We start from the raw sequence: 20,093 nt of genomic DNA, 5'->3' as shown, positions 1-20,093 counted from the left end.
TCCAGCCTTGAATGTGCAGCTCATCAAGCAGTCAGCCCCTCCTCTGGATCTTAAGAAGTTAACGGAGAAACTGTTGTGTTTGTCTTCTGCCCTTTTCTACAACCTTTGTGTCGGTACCTGTGCCTGTCTATCTCTTTATCCTGCTGCGCCTGCTTGCCTTTCTATCACCCTGTGTCTCTCTATCTCTCCGCCCACGTCTGTGTCTGTGTGCTCTGGCCTGCTCTGTTCCGTCACAGAGGCTGTGGCCTGCCTGTTTCCTCGCTCCGGACTTGAGTCCCCTCTCTCTGCCCCCAGTCTACCTATCGCAGGCCAGCTGAGCCGATCTGTCAGTCCGCTCCTGGGCCTGGTGTCCCTTTTAAAAGCGCCAGTTCCTGGGTGCCGAAGGGCTCAGGGGAGTGTCCCCCGCTCCCCAGCTGTGGGGTGAGGGCCAGGGCACCCCCTGTCGGGCAGCTGTGTATACCGATGAGCTCGAACGCTCAGACAGCTCAGACGGTGGAGCAGCCCGTCAGCCTGTCCGGCGGAGCCCAGGCTCCGCGCCCCCCCCCCCTCCCCGTTCCACTCTGCGTCTTGTCTGAGTGGTGCCGGTCTGCTGCAGGCAGGGAGCGGGCAACAGGCCGTGTGCCCGGGAAGCACCCGCGTCAGCTTTTGTCTGATGCGGCGTATCTGACAAGGCCTTGATTTGCCAAGTATGCCAAAAGGCAGGATTGTGTGCACCTTAATCCTGTCAAAATCCTGCGACGCCTTTGAGTTTCCAAGGCGTGCGAGTGTGTGTGTGTGTGTGCGCGCGCGCATGTTCTTTCCTCCTCTTTCTGTCTTCTTGACAGCTCTGGAACGGTTACTGCACACATCAGCGAAATGCCCAGGACTTGAATAACGGGGCGCCTGCTGGGGGCCGGTGACATACAGCACCCCTGCCTTTCAGAACGGGACGTTTAGTGATGCTTCCCAGGCCTCCATGTGGAGGAAATCAAAAGGCCCCAGACCTCGATCTAGGAGATTATCGTCACCATTTCTGTTACTCTTCTCATCCTCGTCATCGTAATTGTTGCTATTAATAGCACGATGAGGTGGGGTGACCTGAAGGGAAAGGCTTTCTAAATTTGGGCCCAAAAAATACATAAATGGAAACAATTTTTCAAAATGTCTGACGGACGTAAGTGTTGCTAAGCACAGCTGGGCCCTTAACTACCGGCCCCCCTTGGCGTTGCCAAGGCAACACAGGACTGTTGAACACTGACCAAGTCCTGAACTTTCTCTCCCAGTGAAAAGAGGTTACAGTACCCCCCCCCCATGCCACCACCCCCCCACCCCCCGCTGCCTGGCAAATCTCATCAAGACAATGAAGCATTTTGTATGTTGGGAAAGCAGAGCAGACAACATTGCTCATCTGAACTGTTTTCAAATCAACTTTTCAGCCTCGCATTACACATTATATGTGTGTGTGTGTGTGTAAATGCATGTTGTGTGTTTATTTTGCCTCTGTCATATGTGGATCTCGCATGAGTATTGTAAACCTTTGATTTGTACCCAGCCTTTGACAGTGACTCATCCCTCACCCAAATGCATGGAGAAAATTCCTGGTGAAGACATCAGGGTGCCTGTATTCCTGCTGGGATATTTGTTTCCCTCCTGAAATTGGTCTAAAAAGCATGACTATTAACTACACACGAAAGGTTACAAGCCCGAGAAGCCATTTGGAAAATCCAGCCCATTTGATAGTTCGTAGCTAATTGATCCCAGGATCTCTTCAAGCTTTTTCCTACAAGAAACCTGGGTTCCAGACACCCACAACCCTTTGGGTAGAGAAGTGCCTCACTTTTAAAGTGCGTATTCAGAGTTGTCTCTTGTGCCCTCTGGTTCTTGTTTCATTCTGAAGAAACCTGCTGGATAGAGTTTCGCAAAGCCTTCATAGGTTTTTCAAAACGTGAATGAGGTCCCCTCACAGTCTTCTCTGTGCAACAAGCTGGTCAGTGAAGGACATACCCTTAAACCCCAAGCATTACGCTAATAGATACAGATGCATATTAGTTTGATGTACAGTAGTCTTTAGGGCCATGAAGAGGTTGTGGGTTCGAATCCTGGGTGGAGCACTAATGTTGTACTGTTGAGTGAGGCACATTGCTTATATTACTGCAATAAAATGCCTAACTGTGCAAAATGACACAGACCTAAGACACTCTGCACAAAAGCATTAGTCAAATTACCAAAAATAATCTTAGAATACTACTCTGTTGGTGCCATGTAATATTATGTAGTACCTAATGATTTAGTAGTTGACCTGGACACTTTTCTGTAAGGTTAAGACTATGGACCTATGAATATATTCCTGTATGTCAAAACTAGTCTGAAACAGGAAGGCATCTTTTCACGTTTAAGAAGCACACAGGGGTGTGTTTGTAGGTGCAAAGTGAACATTTTAAAAAGAAGACCTATGTCAGAGCTTGAAATCTTATAGAAGCCATTGTTTCTTTAAATTGCTGAAACATTTGCAAACCGTTCCTGATGAGTAACTTTCAAGTCGCATTAGAAGGGTCGATTAATGAAGATTGACATTCACTTAGTGCAACGAAGAAATCCGTCTGGAATAACAACCGACTAGCCCTCAGTGATGAAGAGCCCTTAATAATTAATCAGATAAAATAAAAGATTTGTCTATAAGGGTCAAAGATACAACAAACACACTTTACAAACTGCCAGGTGTTTATAAGACATAATAGGCGAAAGACCACTAAGGAAAAAATATATTTACAAAATGAAACCTGAGTGCTGTCGTCAGGATTTGGATGTTACACAAACACCAGACTGAAAGACGCAGGCAAACGTGTGAACATGTGACAACAACGTGGTCTGTATGCCCTTGGTATGGGCTGTTCGAGAGCAGTGCTGCTCCACAGATGGGTTCTGTAGGTTGATAAGTAATATCCTATTAAACCACTTTGCCACAGCGTGTGGGCAGTGTGTGCGTTTTGGGCTGCTGTGCTTTAACAGAAATATTCAGGGGACTGACTGAGTGCTTCGTGCTGGGAAAGGATTGCTGGGGAGTGGACCACCTGGTGGTCAAGAGAACACAGGTGGGATCATATGCCTGGAGGTCGGTAGAACTACGAGGGAGTTTGACCACCTGGAGCCCAGTAGAATGATGAGGAAGGGGTTGACCGCCTGGGGGTGTGGAGGATGAGGAGGGAGTGGACCGCCTGGGGGAGAGGAGGATGAGGAGGGGGTTGACCGCCTGGGGGAGAGGAGGATGAGGAGGGAGTGGACCGCCTGGGGGTGAGGAGGTTGAGGAGGGGGTGGACCGCCTGGGGTGAGGGGGGCTGGGAGGGGTTGACTGCCTAAAGATCAGGAGGATGAGGTAGGGGGAGGTTGACCACCTGCAGGTCAGGAGGCTGAAGTACAGTGAAACAAGAGATGTGAGCTGGTCAGTTATCCCACTGGCTTTGTATTCTGAAACCTGAAATCGGGCTGAGGGATTTGACATTTTGTTTTTTGCATTGAGAAGATGGAGCAGTAATAGGTGAGGAGTGCTTCGGTTTAACTTGGAAAAATCCCAAACACGTCAATTCCAGTGGTATGAGTCCAAGTGTCTTTTCTGCTTCCACACAGCCACAGCTCCTTACAAGGTGAATTCCTTCCCAGTGGAGGTGCTCGGAGTTGTCACATTCCCCAGAAATCTATGAGAACAGATGATGATGAACTTTCACGCCATGCCAAAATTATTGATGTGTGTGGGCAGCTGTTTCTCCCAGACAAAATGTCGCTTTCAAGGTGGATGAAAAATGACACTGATAACGTCCGCTGCCATTTCTTTACATCCTCCTCCTCCTTCTTCCTCAGTTTTTTTGAGTGGATAAGTCCGTGGGGAGGTGGAAACCGCGATCACTATGCCCGTGACACTCTCTCAGTTTTTGCTTTAGCCTGGAGCTAAAAAGGATTGAGCCAAAACTCTGAGATAAGCCCCATTGTATCTGTATACACAGAGCAATCTCTCTTTAAAAACACAAGCACTAATCTCCGGAAAACTGCCTCCTCCTCACCCTGAATTACCACCTCCTCTGTTCCATGAACTTTTCTTTTTGAGATCCCTCTGCATTTCTATCAGTCCAAGGCCCAACACTCACTTCAGGCACTCCGCTGCCATCCGGTTCGGTTGCTTTGCTGGTGTCCAAAGACATACTAAATACCTGGAGCTGGTTGTGGAGGAGCAGGCTGGCATCTTCATGTTCTCCTGTTTGTCTGGAGAAGCAGTGGCCCCAGTTAGGCGTACTGACCCACAGTGAGTGTGCTCCATGCATGTAGACGAGTGACAGTGTTATCAAAGCATTGTGATAGTGTGTATAGATCAAGTGTTTGCCACTCCTCTGTCTCTGACTGGGGTGTAGTTGGCGTTGTAATGTCATTGAGTCCTGCAGTGCTTTGAAATGGTCTGAGCTTTGCTGGAATATTTGTTGACGGAGCTCTCCACTCTCTCCTGTAAGAGACTAATGCAATGGCCTTTATTGGCAAATTGAATTATGGGATCTCATGGAATGGGCATTCCCGGCCCTGATCTGATTCCCAGGCCACTGGGAGGTCAGGAGAATGAGGAGGAGGGGTTGCGGGGTGTGCGGTGGGTGCATGTGGGGACTGTAGTCGGAAAGAGGGGTTGGCAGATGAGTGGAGCTCAGTAGCTCAGCAGCTGGACTAGAGGTGACACAGATCACAGTGTACCAGTTGAGACCACAGGAGCTGGGAAAGGCCCCAGGCTGTTTTGAGGTTAAAAGGAGTTGGGGAAAGGTCACAAGAATGCACAAGAAAGTACAAAGACAAAACATATGCAGGAAAATGCATGGAGAGAAATTACCACTCATGGCTGTGTATTTGAATTTGTGCTGAAATGCATTTCTGATGAGTCCTTGTTGATGCCTGCAGTGGTGATCCGCAGGAGAGTGGGTGTGTATTCCTCGTTGGGGTGTATTGTGAGTTTTGACTGACGTCTGGATTAGAGGGATCTGGAAACCTGGGCAGGGGGTCCCAAATAAGTGAAGGGGGAATCGGAAGAAAGGTTACAGACTAGAGGACGTCAAAGGATGAGCCATTGAATTTGGTTCATGAACGGTTAGGGCTTCTGGAGGCCTGGAAGGCTAACATGGAGATATACAGTAGAATGCAACCATTCATTCTTTCCAGTGTTTAGCGGGAAACAAGATGAATGTAACCAACGCCCAACAGAACTGAGAGCAGTGCTAAGCCTGAGTTAATCCACTAGTGGAGGGCTGTGAGGTGTAGATGGCAGTATAATTGCAGAAGGAAGAGGAGGAAAGGTCCTAATATGGAACCCTGTGGCACTCCCCCTCACAGGGGACTTTATCTCGCTTTGGGCTGCAATGCTCACTCACTCTAAGAACTTAGGTTCTACTGCCCATATAAGATGGTAATTGTGGCCATGCAGATGGCAAAATGCTGTCATTTATTTACGAGGAGACTGTGACTAATGTAATCAAAGGCTTTGCAGAGATCCATGAAGGCAGCATCTGTCATTGAATTGTCACTGAGCGCAGTTAATGCATGTTCAGTTGGCAGCCCTGCGGCTGGAGAGGCAGATCTGTTTGTGCGAAAGCCAAGCGGTGTTTTTCTGATGAGAGATTCTGGGATTCTACATGTTCAAAAAGCTGAGCGTTGTTTTCCAGCTCTTCTGAAAGAATGAGTAAGATACTGATGGCTCTGTAATTAGCAACATTAGCTCTCTCATCTGATTTATAGATTGGCGTAATCTTGGCAGATTCCTGCTGGTTTCACAGGTACTTTCCAATTAGCAACTGATTAAGACCGAAAAACAGCTGATTGAACTTTTTATTCAAACAATTAGGTTAATTAAGATCGGAGGAGGGTTGAAGCACAGAGGACCCTGTGGCCCTCGAGGACTGGAGAAATCCACCCTTCGTCACTGCCATTTGTCGTTTTCGTTCGGTTTCTTTTTGTGTCCTTTGGTTTTCAAATGGAGGAGCGGGGTGCTGAGTGTTAATCCAGCGGACAAAAATGAATTCAGATTGACCTGGTCTCCCTCCTCCCGGTGCAGAAGTTCAACTCAACTCAATGTATTTTTATATAGGGCCTTTCACAACAAGCTTGCCCCAAGGTCCTTAACAAAGCTGTTTGACAGTACAGGACATTACAGTACAGAAAGCGAAAAAGACGGGAAGACAACGGAGGAGAGGGACCAAAAACTCCTGTAAGGAGAAAAAAAAACTCTAGGGGTCCAAGGTCAACTGGCTGCCCAACCCTTCTGGGCATGCTAACATTATACAATTCTAAACAAGTACGAAATGTGGAGTATTAGGTCTTCCATCATGTCCTTCTGTGTGCCAGTACTCCATGCAGTTCTCTGTAGACCAGCAAATCCTCCTAAATGATAGCTGTATGCGCGGTGTCCTTCTTTGATCCATGGCAGTGATGCAGCCTCCAACATGTGGGGAGGAGAATAGAATAGTTTGGTCAGAACAGATGTGTCTACCTGGTGGGCCAACACAGAGACACACAATGGCAGGGACAGCAGTACCAGCAGCCGTAGTTGCAACGAGCTATGATGTGAGGTGTGAGTAGACGAGGCTGAAGTAATAGGTTTTCAGTCTGGATTTAAAGAAGTGTGGGAGGGGTCTTCGCCTGATCTAATCTATTAGTCAGGGTGAATTGTCAGCTTGCAGAGGGTTGCTCTCTCAGCTCAGCCTGTACTGCTTCTGTTGTGAACCTTCCCCCTTCTCCCAGCAGCCTTAAGTGTTTCGCCTTGGCGATCGATGGGGTCTGATCGGCGCTGCTCTCCTGAGGATGCATTGCTAAGTGCTCCAAGTATGGATGCTAATTAAAATGCTAAAGCATCACCCCTCTCCCACCCGCGTGGACGGACCAGCGCAAGCCCTGTTCCACTGGGGCAGCCGACAGCTGGGCAGCCCGAACTCTGCCAGGCCTCTTCGCAGATGTCCGAGCCGGGCTGTGATCTACACACAGTATCTGTCTGGAAGTCCTCATCCCTGATCCCGGTGTCCCTGCCCTGCAGGACTTACAGGAAACGTGTGAATGGTGATAATTAAGTCAATAGCTCATTCAATTAAACCATTAAGAGCTCGGCTGGGAGGAAAACCTGTTGACTCCCAGGTTCTGCAGGAGGGATGATCGATGATCTAATGAATGGCGCATATTTGCATTGAATGTGCAAAGATGTCATTCGTAGTTTTGATCAAGGGTGAATCACAGCCTCATGGCACAGCTGTATCTGCTCAGCACATGGGAGCTTTCTGATGGACAGCAAGAACAGCAGCTCACCAGAGAAGCTAAACCACAGGAGAGTTAAATTACTGAACTGATTAAACTGGTAGGACTGGGCCGAGAGTGTCCTCTGGTATTGACGTTCAGCAATGAACCTGTCCTTGTAACAGCAGCAGGTCATCATGTGGTCTCTGAAATTAAACAGCTCTGGCTGGGTGGTCCGCGGCCACGGTCCTGGCCTGACCCAGGGTTCCTCATTCAAGCTGAGTCCCAGAAGACTTTATTGGACCCCACATTTACTGAATAGGGTGCAGTGTGGCGTGTTTTTCAGGCTTCTGCACACTGCCCAATCAGAGCCCCCCCAGGACAAGGACAGCCCCCCAAGACAGGAACAGCCCCTAACAGACCCCACACGCTGCTGAAACAATTCTCACCCTGCAGGCAGACCCTAGTGCTACAAGGCAGTTGCATTCAGATATTGGGACCCTAAGACAATGGGCTACAGATGTTGGTGACAGTGTGTCAACTGAACCCTCCTCCTCCCAACCATGGTGCTCAGAAGATCCAGGATGAGAGAATTTACAATAACGCCTTTGTCTCTCCACACCCCAGCAGATTCAGTCTGTAGGGCATCAAAGAGCAAATCCTTTTGTTTTAAATCCGTTTGCTGTATTGTTGGAACATTGCTTACATGATGACAGCGGCAGACGACAATGCTTGGTTTCCGATGCTTCTTCATTATGGCTGCAGAGTGGTTCGACAGGAATTGACCGTAGGCGATGATGTTTGGCTGAGATGTGCCCTCAACAGTCCTGTTGCCCTGTGTGTCTGCAGTACTGGTACGAGGGCGACGAGCTGGGCGACCTGCCGGTGGACTTCTCGGTGGTGTGGGACGGAGACTTCTTCATCGACAAGCCCGCCTCCATGAAAGGTAGGGAGCCATCGGCTGCTCCTCTTCTGTGGGGCTGCTGTGTGAAAGGGGAGCCCTTGAGCATGTGGTGGTGTCTGGGTGTTCCCATAGACCCTCTGCTGTGGTCTTTTTTTATTTTAAAAAGCTTTTGAATGACCGGTTATTTTTCATCTACACCTCCCTCACTCCTCTCCTGGTTTTGCATACCTGTTTGTGTGTTTTTCACATTTCGGCTCGCAGGTACAAATCCCGTCACCGCACACGGGAGAGTAAGGAAGTGTGGGACGACTCCTCCATCCCCGCCCACCATCCACCTTCCAGCCAATCATCATTTAACACATCACAGGGAGCACCGCCCCCTGCTGGAGGCTCAGAGCTGATTGGAGGAGATTGCATGTTTGCAGTCAACTAGGAGGCCACAGGGGGTGCTGTGTTGCAGAGCTGAGAGTGCTCTAGTCAACCCATCCTCACCTAGTCTCTAGGGTACTCTTACCCCATAGCTAGGCGACTCTGCTTGGGGAAATCCAGTCAAAGTCGCCGAGTGACATGACCCTAGGCTCGAGCGCGCGACCGTAGTCTGCTCCTCAGTTATATAGTTAATAATTGGCAGGATCATTCTAACAATTAAAGTCTAGGTTATATTGTGGCGTCCACGTGCTGCAAAGCTCTTCTCTACTGATTTTAGTCATTTGCTAATTATTTTAGATTAAAGCAGGTAATCCAATGTACAGCAGAGGCTCCAAAATCTGTGCCAGCTTTACAGCGAACATAATGAAATCCTGAATTATGTTATCGTACTTGCAAAGCCTCATGCTGGTCTTAATGTGTTTCGTGCTGCTCTTTCTATGTTACATCAGAAACAATAGCATAGCTACCAAGCTAGCAGCGTCAGTCTACCGCTGTACTTTCTGTAAAAATCTCGAGGGGTGGAGAGAGCCATTCTGCCAATCCAGCCCGCTGGTAGTTTAATAGTTAAGAGATCCTAAGATCTCATCCAGCCTTTCAACCACATGACTGGGGATCTTGTTCATTCAGCCCGTCGGTATAGGACAGAGCTCCAGAGTTCTGGAGCTCTCAGAAGCTCCAGAATGTATCTGGTTGCTCTTTTCTGGACTAATTCTAGAACGTCAGTATCTTTTCTAGAACCTGGTGAGCACAGTTATGTCCAATATTTGAACTGAGCCTTTACTAGAGTTTTAACATAATTCCCTCGGTATAAAAGCTCAAGTTCTTTATTCAGCAAACTGGAACTTTATTGTGTTCCAAGCAAACTACAGGAGACTCTTGGATTGTAATAGTCAGTCCCCTTTTGGCGTTTTTTCAAAGACGAGATAATTTTTCTCATCAGTGTGTGTCAGGGCTGTTTGGTGCAGAGCTGGGGGAGTGCTTGTTAACAAACTAATATTCAATTTGGTGGTAAAAAGTGTGTGACATTTTCATGGATTTAAGCAACTGCAGAATGCAAAGCATTAAGGCAATAAAGAAACCACATCTTCCCATATTAAAAAAATCTTGCTCAATTATTTGTGCAGGCTATAAATATGCATTAAATCTAAAATTACGCTGTTCACAGTGTTGATTACATGCCTTTTATACCATTTTCTGACAATTTTACAGCTCTTACCCAAATGTATTTAAATTTATATAATTTACATGCAGTTCAGCATCACTCATTAAATAACTAATCTAAGGAAAAATATTGTCTCACAGACTAGCTGCAGTACAGATTTCCAATCATCCTCCCTTGGCCATTTAAACTGGCTCAACTGTGGATTTGAGTAAGGGGGGAGGCCAGCTCTGTTGCCACTGCAGTAGTTCCAGGGACACCCTGTAATAATCAGTCTTCATATCTCAGCAATATAAGTACAGTGCCACTCGGCCAGTTAAACCCATTTGGTAGTTGTTGGTTATCTGATCTGGGGATCTCATCCAGCCATTTCTTGAAAGAAGCAAGTGTGCTGGCTTCAGCAACATGGCTGGGTAGCTTGTTCCATGCCCCCACAACCCTTTGGGTATAGACGTGCCTCCTATTCTCAGTTTTGAATGCATTTCCCCACAGTTTTTCCTTGTTTTCTCTGGGTCCAGTTTCCCTGTTCAGTTTTGTAGAGTTCCTCTTGGGTTGACTTTGTCTTTGTCTTGAAGGACATTTCCTTTGGCTTGTTCAGCAACACTGCTGGGCAGTTTGTTCCGGACTGGGCAGTCTAAGCCAAGGTGCTTTATCAGGCCCCATGGAAAAAGTTATGCTGCCCCCTGGTGGTGGTACTGTTGCCAGAAGTGCAGCCACCAATTCGCTGAACCCCTTTTACTCTGGGGCACCTTCTTTTCAGCATGATGACTCTTTACCTCCTTCGAGATACATCGAGGAGGAGCGGTCAGGAATACTGATAGAGATGAGCCTCCGTGCTCTTCTGTCTTACTTGGGTCATTGGCCCCGGTTTGCTTAATATTTTCTTTACCTGATGTCCAACCCTTGGGAGACCGAGTACAGAACGTCAAAGTAGCTTTTAAACATCACGGACATGAATTAAAAATGTCTTCCAAATATCCCCATGGAGACTTCCATGAGCTTCCGGTGGTTTTGACCTGTGGCTGTTTTTACTGCCGTTCTGAATCCCTGGGTGAATATTAAACATTCTCCTGACACTTGCGCAGAGCAGAGACCTGTAACGCTGTTCACCACAGGCTGGGAAACCTTAACGCTGGAGAGAGAAGCTGAGATCAACAGCCATCCCCTCCTCTGCCTGTTGCTCTGTGTGGCCGACCGGGCCAGTCTGTGTGGGGGGCGTGTCATTTCACCTCCTGGCGGGGATCACGAGCTAACAGTTGGATCCAGCTGTCATTCTCCTAGAGAATAATGCACAAAAGAGATCAAATTAGCGCAGCAAATAATAAGACTGGCCCACGCTGGTCGTGCCTCTTCTAAAAGTGTTTCAAACCCTCGTCCTTCGGTGCCGCAGCTCTTGACACGGGGGTGCTCCTGCAGGCTGGTGCTCTGCCTGATTGGGCTGGCAGCTGACGGCCGTGCTCCTCTCCCTCTCCCTCTCCGCGCAGCGCTCCTGTACAAGTGTCCGGCGCAGCGGGAGAGCTGCGGCCTGTGCCTGAAGGCCGAGCCCAGTTTCGAGTGCGGCTGGTGCACGGCGGAGAAGCAGTGCCTCCTGCGCCAGGACTGCCAGGCCCCCGAGCACAACTGGCTGCACCCGGGGCGGCGCAACGTGCGCTGCAGCCACCCGCGCATCACCAAGGTAAGGCGCGACCTTCGACCCCCACGCCCCACACTGCTCCCTGTAGCGCTCCTGCACCAGTGCCTAGTCATAGAGGCGTCTGAAAGCCCCAGTGCAGCAGACTCATGGGATGAGCTTAGGAAAACCATCTTCATTCTCTGTTGTGCTTGTAATGCTGGCACCATATCTGAGCTGTGTGCAACAATTCCTTCGAAAACTTAACTTGTTTTTGAGATAACTGTGACGTAATACCAAGCCCACGATGGAGCACACACAAACACACCAGTATCCAGGAGCCCAGCCTTGTGCACACTGCGGACTCTCGGGAAATACGCAGATATTTCAACCACCGGCGCTGAGGCTTTGAGGGAAGCGCCGTGGCTCATTTCAATGTTGAGAGAGCAGCCGGATTGACGGTGATCTCGCCTTCTCCCGAGAGATCTGGCCGCTGACGGGGCCCAAGGAAGGAGGCACCCGCGTCACCATCGTGGGCGAGAACCTGGGGCTGCACGTGCGCGAGATCACTCACGTCAGGGTGGCGGGCGTGCGCTGCAACCCCGTCCCCTCCGAGTACATCAGCGCCGAGAGGTGAGTTCCCCCTTCTGCTCGACCGCAGGCCAGAGGAGGGCTGCTGTCCCAGCTGGGGGGAGAGATGCCGAGAGGAGCCGGTGCCACCCACTGTAGAGCAGACTCGTGGGATAACCATTGGAAAACTGTGGAAGTACTCTGCAAGCTGACAGTACCCAGCAAAGCCCTTTTATTCATAGATTTAAAATACATTTCATCATGCAGCTGGTGAACATTGTTGCTAAAAATCCAGTAAATTCCTATTGGATATATTTAATAAATAAGAATCAAAAATAATAATGCCGTCTTCCCAAAGTAAGACCATCTGACCAGAAAGAGCAGTAATTTACGGTTTAAGCTCATTTTCTGTGCATCGGTGAGCTGTACGTGCCTGCTTCACTGTGTTAAATAATGCAGCCCAGCAACTGAACTCAGCAAGTCTTAAAGAGGCAATACTGCCAGCGAGAGCCAAATTAGGTTTCAGATCGGGCTGTGCATACTGAATAAGGCATCAACAGAGCGATATGACTGCTTCATCAATAATTTCATTTGCAACTCCTAGCAGAGAACAAGGTTTTGTCAAGTCTGGGAAAAACCTACAAGTTAGTGTTTAATAAAGGTGTTCCGAAGAGTTGCAGGATACCGTGCTGAGTTAATCAGGAAGTGATTCACTGCTTGTGAAGCAAGGCTCAGGAGGGCTTGGAGACTTCAGTAGGCTAGGCTGTAAGGCTTGAGCTGTGACTCTGTATTCCTCTCCCAGTGCAAGTCAGCAGAAACTGAGCAAACAACTCGTGTTTAGCACTCAAGAGCAGACAAACCCATTATGAGAATTAGGTTTTGGCTGGTGTTTGCATGTAAGAATTTCTGCTTGAGAGAGTCCTGATGATCACGTCTTGCCCTCAGTCTTTGTGTTATATGTGGATGCCTGCCATCTGGGAGGTCTCTCTAGGGCCTAGTGCTGTGGGGTGGCCCAGATGACAATTTAACCGTGGTGCTCAAAGCACAGCAATGTTGACGCACACTTGAACCATGGAGAATGCTATAACAAGCACAAATGGTGAGAATGAATGATGACCAGGCAAATCCGTGGTGAAGTGGCTGAGGATACTACTGAAACTCTGTTCAGCTTTGCCTGGGGAGAGCGGCGGGTGTCCCCTGTGATCATGACTGTGCTCTCTCGCTCACGTCCCCCCTCCCAGGATCGTGTGTGACATGGAGGAGTCATTACTCCCCAACCCCCCAGGGGGCGCCGTGGAGCTGTGCATCGGAGACTGCGTGGCTGAGTTCCGCAGCCAGTCTGTCCAGATCTACAACTTCGTGGTATGTAGCACCCCTCGCACACCCGACGGGCCGTGACAAAGTCCTCCCGCCACACGCAACCAACTGTCTTCATTCCAGCCGAGCTCTCCATTATCTCATGGATCCTTTAAGGGGCCGGGGGTCACTTTACTTTTTACTGCCTGGATGGTTTCGTACCAAGAAGTAGCAGTGTGGAGCAACGCTCAGGGTACTAGGTTCTAGTCCAGGGGCTTGCAGGTTCAAATCCGGGGGGTGGGGCACAGCTGTGGTCCCCTTGAGCAAGGCACCTCACTCACATTGCACCAGTAAATGTCCTGCTCTATGCCCAGGTCTCCCGGCCCTTGTTTATATTTTTAATTAGAACTACAGGATTGGTGTTAATGGAAAAAAATAGGTTTGCTCCAGAGAAAGTATTTGAATGGTAAATGTTGAAAACAGCCTAAAAGACTCTGGTTGTTTCGGCACATTTTCATTGCCTGAATTCTCAGCTGGTGTTGAGGCCGCCCCTCGGCCACCAGGATTGAGGGTCTTGGAGCTTTCCCCCCTCATGATTCACGGGGCGTGGAGGGGGGGGGGGGGGGGCTGTAGCCGTTTTCTCCCTGCTGCTCAATTCAAGCAGAAGGCAGCCTGAGAGCAGAGTGCAGAGCTGCCATGCAAAGAAAGAAAGAAAGAAAGAAAAATAAGGTTGTAAAATGCGCCCAGCGTGATGTAATTACCAAATCCTTCCTTGGAGCATTAAGCAGCGCAGAGCAGGAACGTGGCAACAGTCAATTACCCAGGAGCTCCTACGCCGCGAGGAATAAATGAGCCAGACTGGGGGCTCCTCAAAGAAAAATCAATAGTGACCTTGCAGCTTAATTCCAGGAGTGGCAAATGTACTCCAGATAAAAAATTAAAAAAATGAAATGTCAAACGCATGAGAAAGCAATTGCTTTGTGTGTGTGTGTGTGAGCGCACCAGACCTGTTATCACTTAAGGTATATATTATCCACATTTTCCTGCATGCTGCACGCATGCATATCTGGGGTCTGCTTCGGTCCTGGGTGTCCGACACGGACGGGTGCTGTGTTTGAAAGAGTAGGTGTACTGCCCTGCTACCACTTATACACCAAGCAGAACGAAACGTTTAAATTGCCTTACGTACTCTAGATCCTGAAAGATTTAGAACTGGACACTATTCGACCTCGTTATGTGGCTTTCTTATTAGTTCATGGAAACGTGCGTAAATCAATCCGCTGTGTCTTCTGTGAGAATCGGCCCGGAGTGTCGTTTGCCCTGCCGAAGAATCCCTCTAAAGACCGGACATCAGAAAGATGTCCTCAGACGTCATTCAGCCCATCAAGTCACCCGGTTCCGTACAGCCCAGCAGCCAGTGAACAACCTCCTGTGAACAGGGGGGAAGCCAGTGGGAACATGTTTGCTCCACACGGACAGGCATCTCAGCCTGGATTCAGATCCGGAGCCCTGAAATCCCGTGGATATTGGGTCCAACATCCCATCCACGAATGAATGTGCATCACTGGGGGACCACTTCGATTCTGCCAGTTTAAAATAGAAGTTCTTCCCGAATGGAGGTGAATCAAGGGAATTGTATTTGTGGTACATTGGCCAAAAATGCTTGCCTGCGTGGTGCATCCAGTTTGGATCTCCCTTGTTTTTACCGCTGAGCAAGAAAACTGAGAAAAAAATTTGCAGAATGCACCCCCCACTCCCCTGTGTCTTGGGGTACACTGTCTGTGCAGCAGGATGCGTTAAAGGGGGACACACAGGATATCAAAATAGCCTGTACAGCACAGCAGCCCAAACCATGTTCGCGGTAAATGCTGTTAGGGTTAGGATGGGGAACTAATCTCCCTGGATACTGGGGCACGTGGGAGACTGCACTGTGGTGCAGTGGTTAGCGTTGCTGACTTGCAGCGCTGGGGCCCTGGGTTTAACTCCTGGGGTGCTGTCTGTGTGGAGTTTGCATGTTCTCCCTGTGTTTGCATGTGTTTCCTTGTGGGTGCTCCAGTTTTTCCTCCCAAAATCCCAAAACATACTGGTGGGTTAAATGGCTTGTGGGAAAACTGGCCCTGATGTGAGTGTATGTATGTGCCCTGCGATGGACTGGTGTCCTGTACTGGGTGTATCTTCGCCAGGATAGACGCCGGCCCCCCTGGGACCCTGTACTGGAGAAAGTGGTTATAAAACGGATGGATGGATGAGCACGTTGAAAGAGTAATACCAAGGACTGCTCGGTCTAGAGCACAGCACTGCAGGGAGTGGAGGCGGGGTTCAGAGGGTGGATCAGCGCGACGTTAATTTGACTTCCCCCCGCGCACTTCCTGCCGGTCGTCTCGGACGTGTGTTGCAGAAACAAAACTGGCTTTGTTTGGCGTGTAAAAACGTGAAAAGCCACATGTTTTTTGGGGTACAAGCAAGAATCCGGCAATGAGGGCAAGAAAAGTGGCAGCAGGGACAGAATGTTCTGGTGAGAAATTGGTGGTGATGTCATCTCCTCAGTGTCCCGTCCAGTGCGGTTTTCACCACAACTCCGAGTCCAGAAAGTGGTCAGTTCTAATTACCATCCAGATTGGAAATTGGGAGTCTGGCAATTTTTTAAACATGGAGTAAAAGAAGATTGGTTTTCCACATACTTAGACACATCCATATTTCCAGTAAATCCACTCAGATTAATTTTTGAGGGATGGACTCATAACTGGCCACAGCGGTGCTGTATTCTGTATTGAAATTATGGGAAGAACCGTCTTATTCCTTTCGTCACTCCCTAAACACAAAACGTCCACAAGAGGAATCCAGCTGTTTCTGAAATTGGAGTATCAACTTGAACAACATGGCTGGGCAGCTTGTTCCACACTCCCACAACCCTCGGTGTAAAGAAGTGCCTCCTGCTCTGTTTTAAATGCGCTCCCCTGTAGTTTCTGCTCGTAGCCTCTCATTCATGTCTTACTGTTAAATTTGGAAGAATTCCTCTGGTCCGATTCTGTTGTTGCCTTTGAGGATCTTAAATACTTGTCAGGTCCTCTCATGGTCTTTGCAAAGCTAAAAAGACTTGAAAGAATTGTAGCCTTTTTGTGTTACAATTTTTCCTCAATTTGTTGTGTTTTTTACATATTGCACTTTCAGCATACACAGAGTGTTGTCTCATGTCCTGTCACAGCAGAGAACAGTACAAGAGGAGAACATGAAGTCAGCTTGTTAGTGGCTTAATTGGACCCATTTACCAACAGCTCCCAGCTGCTTAAACATACTTGAGAAACCTGCAAACACACCAGCGCCCCAGAACCAGGACTGGTGACCCCTGATATAGAGGTTAATAAGCCCTGCATGATTCAGGTCACCGGACTGTCTGCCTGCTCAGCTGTGTGGTTGAGTCGTGTTCTCACAGGACGCCATTACATTGTTTATGAAAGTGTGAATTCTCTTTTTCCTCAACCTCTCCTCAGCACAGCGTTTGATACAAGGCACGAAGGAGCCATTTTTCATGTCTAAATTTGATTTTAGTGACCGGTTAGCAATTGCCAGTTAAGGGGTTAAGACTCGGCCGGGTCACAGTCTCTCAGTAAACTAGATCGGGGACTAATCAGACCCGTGCAGTTTGCAGGACCGCCCGTCAGGCTGAGAACAGGAAGAGAACAGCTGTGTCCAGATGTTTCATGCCTGTCTTTTGTTCGCCCCCAGACGCCCAGCTTTAACAAGGTGCATCCCGACCGCGGGCCGGTTTCAGGAGGGACGGTGATCACGGTTTCGGGGAGACACCTTGATGCTGGCAGCTCCGTCACAGTGTTCCTGGGGCAAGGAGAGTGCCAGTTTATAAGGTGAGCACAGCCCAGCTCTCTCCAGCACACCGGCCAAGCTACCATGCCAGCAAAAAGGGAACAGATAAGACTCCCAGTTGCACAGACAGGCCTTTGTTTAATGTTATTTTAAATCACATTAAAATCCATGCTTTTCTGTTTCATCAGGGCGGCACCAGTTGGTGGTAGTAAAACCTGAACTGGATCAAGCCGCTGTGCCCTGGGAGTCTGGTTGGTTTCCTGGTGTTGAACTCTGCTCGTTCGCAGCAGCAGATTCCAGTTCCCTGCCTTGTGGGTTATCGAGGAAGTTTCACTCAGCTGGTGTCAAGGAATCAGCCTGATCTGCGAAGTGCAATACAGATCAATACCACCACTGGTGAAGAATCTGGTGCAGATTCTTGACAGTCTACAGTCCATTAGTGGCACTATTTAAGCAGAACAAGTAATCAAGTTTCCATTAAATGAAGTAGACTGAAGTAATACAATTTGAGATAAGGCTAACAATCCACAGATCCACAGCTGAAGGTTTTTAAAATTTCATGCAGCATCACAAAAATAACCACTTGGTTATTTCTTAATCCTGCGCTCTTGACCTGACCAGCTTTAACAGACGTTTCTCTTTTTAGTTTTGCAGGCATGATTCTTTTAAAATCAGGATGTAGCAAAAAGCAAATTCTCAGGACTCAAGGATCTTGATCTCCAGAAGGAACCTGGGGGGCTCTTTTAGAAGCTGAAGGTTCAGACAAGGTCTCACAAGCTGTGGGGTGTTTCTGTTTTGCAGGAGGAGTGTCCAGGAGATCGTGTGCCAGACACCCCCTTCTCTGGCTGCCCCGGGACCTACGAACATAAAGCTGTACATCGACAAGGCGGAGATCATCAGCCCGGACACCCACTATTCCTACACGGAGGACCCCATCGTCTCCAGCATGGAGCCCGGCTGGAGTATCCTCGAGTACGCTTCGAATACCCCCTGAATTCACCGCCCTGCGTCATCCTTTGGCCACAATAGAACAGCGCCCCCCTACAGCGGTTACAGGAACTGCACCAGACACAGGGATACAGTTCTCACGTTTGGTGCAGTTCTTGAGACTTGATGTTAGCAGAAGGGATTGCTGAGTTGTAAATCATTGGCTGGAAAAAAGTATCCAGCCCAGAGCCCTAGAATTTCCCATTTCTAGCGGCCCCCTGTACCGCCATTAGAATCATAACTTTCCTATTCGGAGCGAAGGGGTTGCAGATTGAAGAAGTGTTTATGTTGATACGTTTTAGTCTTCTAGGTAATGGGGGAAGGCAATAGAACAGGCAATGTTGTAACACTTTACAGTGAGCCTACAGTTAGAAACTACATGTAATTATGATGCATCCTTTATTATTATGCATCCTTTCAGTGTAATCAATGCATTGTTTATTGTACTGAAAAATACGTGTACTTGCCCGTTCCAGCTGTGTAGTAGTAAGGACGCTCTCTGTTTGAGCCGGTTTAGGAACGACTGCAGAGTTTAACTGATGTATGGGGGTTCCCATGGCCTTGGTGGATCTTCAGGATCTGTAGTGCAAAGCGCAGAATTAAAACTGAGGGAGGTTGTATTCAGTCTGAACGGTGGTGAGAGCACGTGGGATATTGCATAAGGTTTTAATCACCGCAAAACAAATGGAGCCCCTCAGCTGCGATCCGGTCCAGGGAGCGAGGCGCACCCCTAATTCCCACTAACCGGAATCTTGTGTTTCTTCTTCCAGCGGCAGCACTCCCATCACTGTGACTGGCACCAACCTGCTCACCATCCAGGAGCCCAGAGTGCGGGCCAAGTATGGGGGCGTAGAGACCACCAACGTAAGTGCGGGCCTCATCGCCCTGCCCTGTCTCTCGCCGAGCGCAGGCAGAGCGAGCACTTGGCTGTGAAATGGAGAATTAAAACACGTGGTTCCACTCTGATATGGAGAGTTTCCTCCTGAAACGGGTTTCTCCTGTGGACTCAACACAGCGTGATGGTACTGTATCGTTAACCCCCAAGGGATGTGACTGCCCAGCTCCGAATGCGGGGCTCCGCGGGACTTCACTCGAGCTGCTGGACGGCGCTAGCACAGCCTCCTGCAGAGGAGCACAGCGTTAGACTTGTTGCCCATTTGAGCTTCGTGATTTGAACAAACACGTGTGTTCATTGATGGCGAAAGAAAATGCTCACAACTTTCCATTCTCGTTGGTACAGCCGTTTAGAACATTCACAGCCCTTGATGTTTCGGTGGTTAATTTGAGCCTCAGATGTTGGCGATTTCTGTTGTGCTTTTCCTCTTTGTGTTTGTCTTTTGCGTCTCTTTCAATTGTGATGTGGACCTGTGAGCTCTTGTGAGCTCCTGTGTGCACCAGTGAGCTCCTGTGTGCACCAGTGAGCTCCTGTGAGCACCTGTCTGCTCCTGTGAGTTCCTGTGTGCTCCTGTGTGCTCCTGTGTGCTCCTGTGTGCACCTGTGAGCTCCTGTGAGCTCCTGTGTGCACCTGTCTGCTCCTGTAAACTCTTGTGAACTCCTGTGTGCACCTGTGTGCACCTGTGTGCACCTATGAGCACCTGTGAGCACCTGTGAGCTCCTGTGTGCACCTGTGTGCTCCTCCTCTGACCCAGTGCTCTGGGATTGTGTGTGACCTATACCTCTCTCTCTGACTAAGCGGCAGTGTTAGCAGTGTCAGATGTTCCAGCACGCTGACCTCCTCTTCTCTTTCCTGCTCTGTCCTGTCTCGCTCTCTCCCTCCCTCCCCCTCTCTCCGGCCTAGGTGTGTCATGTTGTGAACGACTCGGTGATGACCTGCTTGGCGCCCCGTATCACCTACACTAAGCGGCTGCCCCCCGAATCAGGCCTGCACCCCGATGAGTTTGGCTTCATTCTGGACCACGTAACCTCCCTGCTTGCCCTTAATGGGACCCCCTTCACCTACTACCCCAACCCCACCTTCGACCCACTTGGGAATTCTGGGATACTGGAGGTCAAGCCTGGATCCCCTATCATCTTAAAAGTAAGAAGCACTTTGTTTGTTCCTCACTTCTCTAAGCTTTGTTGTTAAAACCTGC

The 20,093-nt window shown here is 49.0% G+C and overlaps 1 protein-coding gene across 1 annotated transcript in view; it reads left to right on the top strand.

The window, feature by feature from the left end:
• plxna3 (plexin A3) overlaps nt 1-20,093 on the top strand; it is a 133,318-nt gene that overhangs the window by 96,569 nt on the left and 16,656 nt on the right. The window contains exons 11-18 of the mRNA XM_088937736.1: nt 8,074-8,170; nt 11,201-11,391; nt 11,810-11,958; nt 13,137-13,257; nt 16,918-17,054; nt 17,815-17,985; nt 18,771-18,864; nt 19,799-20,038. Coding sequence (XP_088793862.1) covers nt 8,074-8,170; nt 11,201-11,391; nt 11,810-11,958; nt 13,137-13,257; nt 16,918-17,054; nt 17,815-17,985; nt 18,771-18,864; nt 19,799-20,038 — 1,200 coding nt within the window. The remainder of the gene's footprint in view (nt 1-8,073; nt 8,171-11,200; nt 11,392-11,809; nt 11,959-13,136; nt 13,258-16,917; nt 17,055-17,814; nt 17,986-18,770; nt 18,865-19,798; nt 20,039-20,093) is intronic.

Source organism: Atractosteus spatula, chromosome 2 (assembly GCF_055471065.1).
Source record: "Atractosteus spatula isolate fAtrSpa1 chromosome 2, fAtrSpa1.hap1, whole genome shotgun sequence".
In the NCBI taxonomy this organism is placed as follows: Eukaryota; Metazoa; Chordata; class Actinopteri; order Semionotiformes; family Lepisosteidae; genus Atractosteus; species Atractosteus spatula.
Note: the sequence above shows the minus strand (reverse complement) of the source record. Positions and strands in the feature narration are given on the sequence as shown.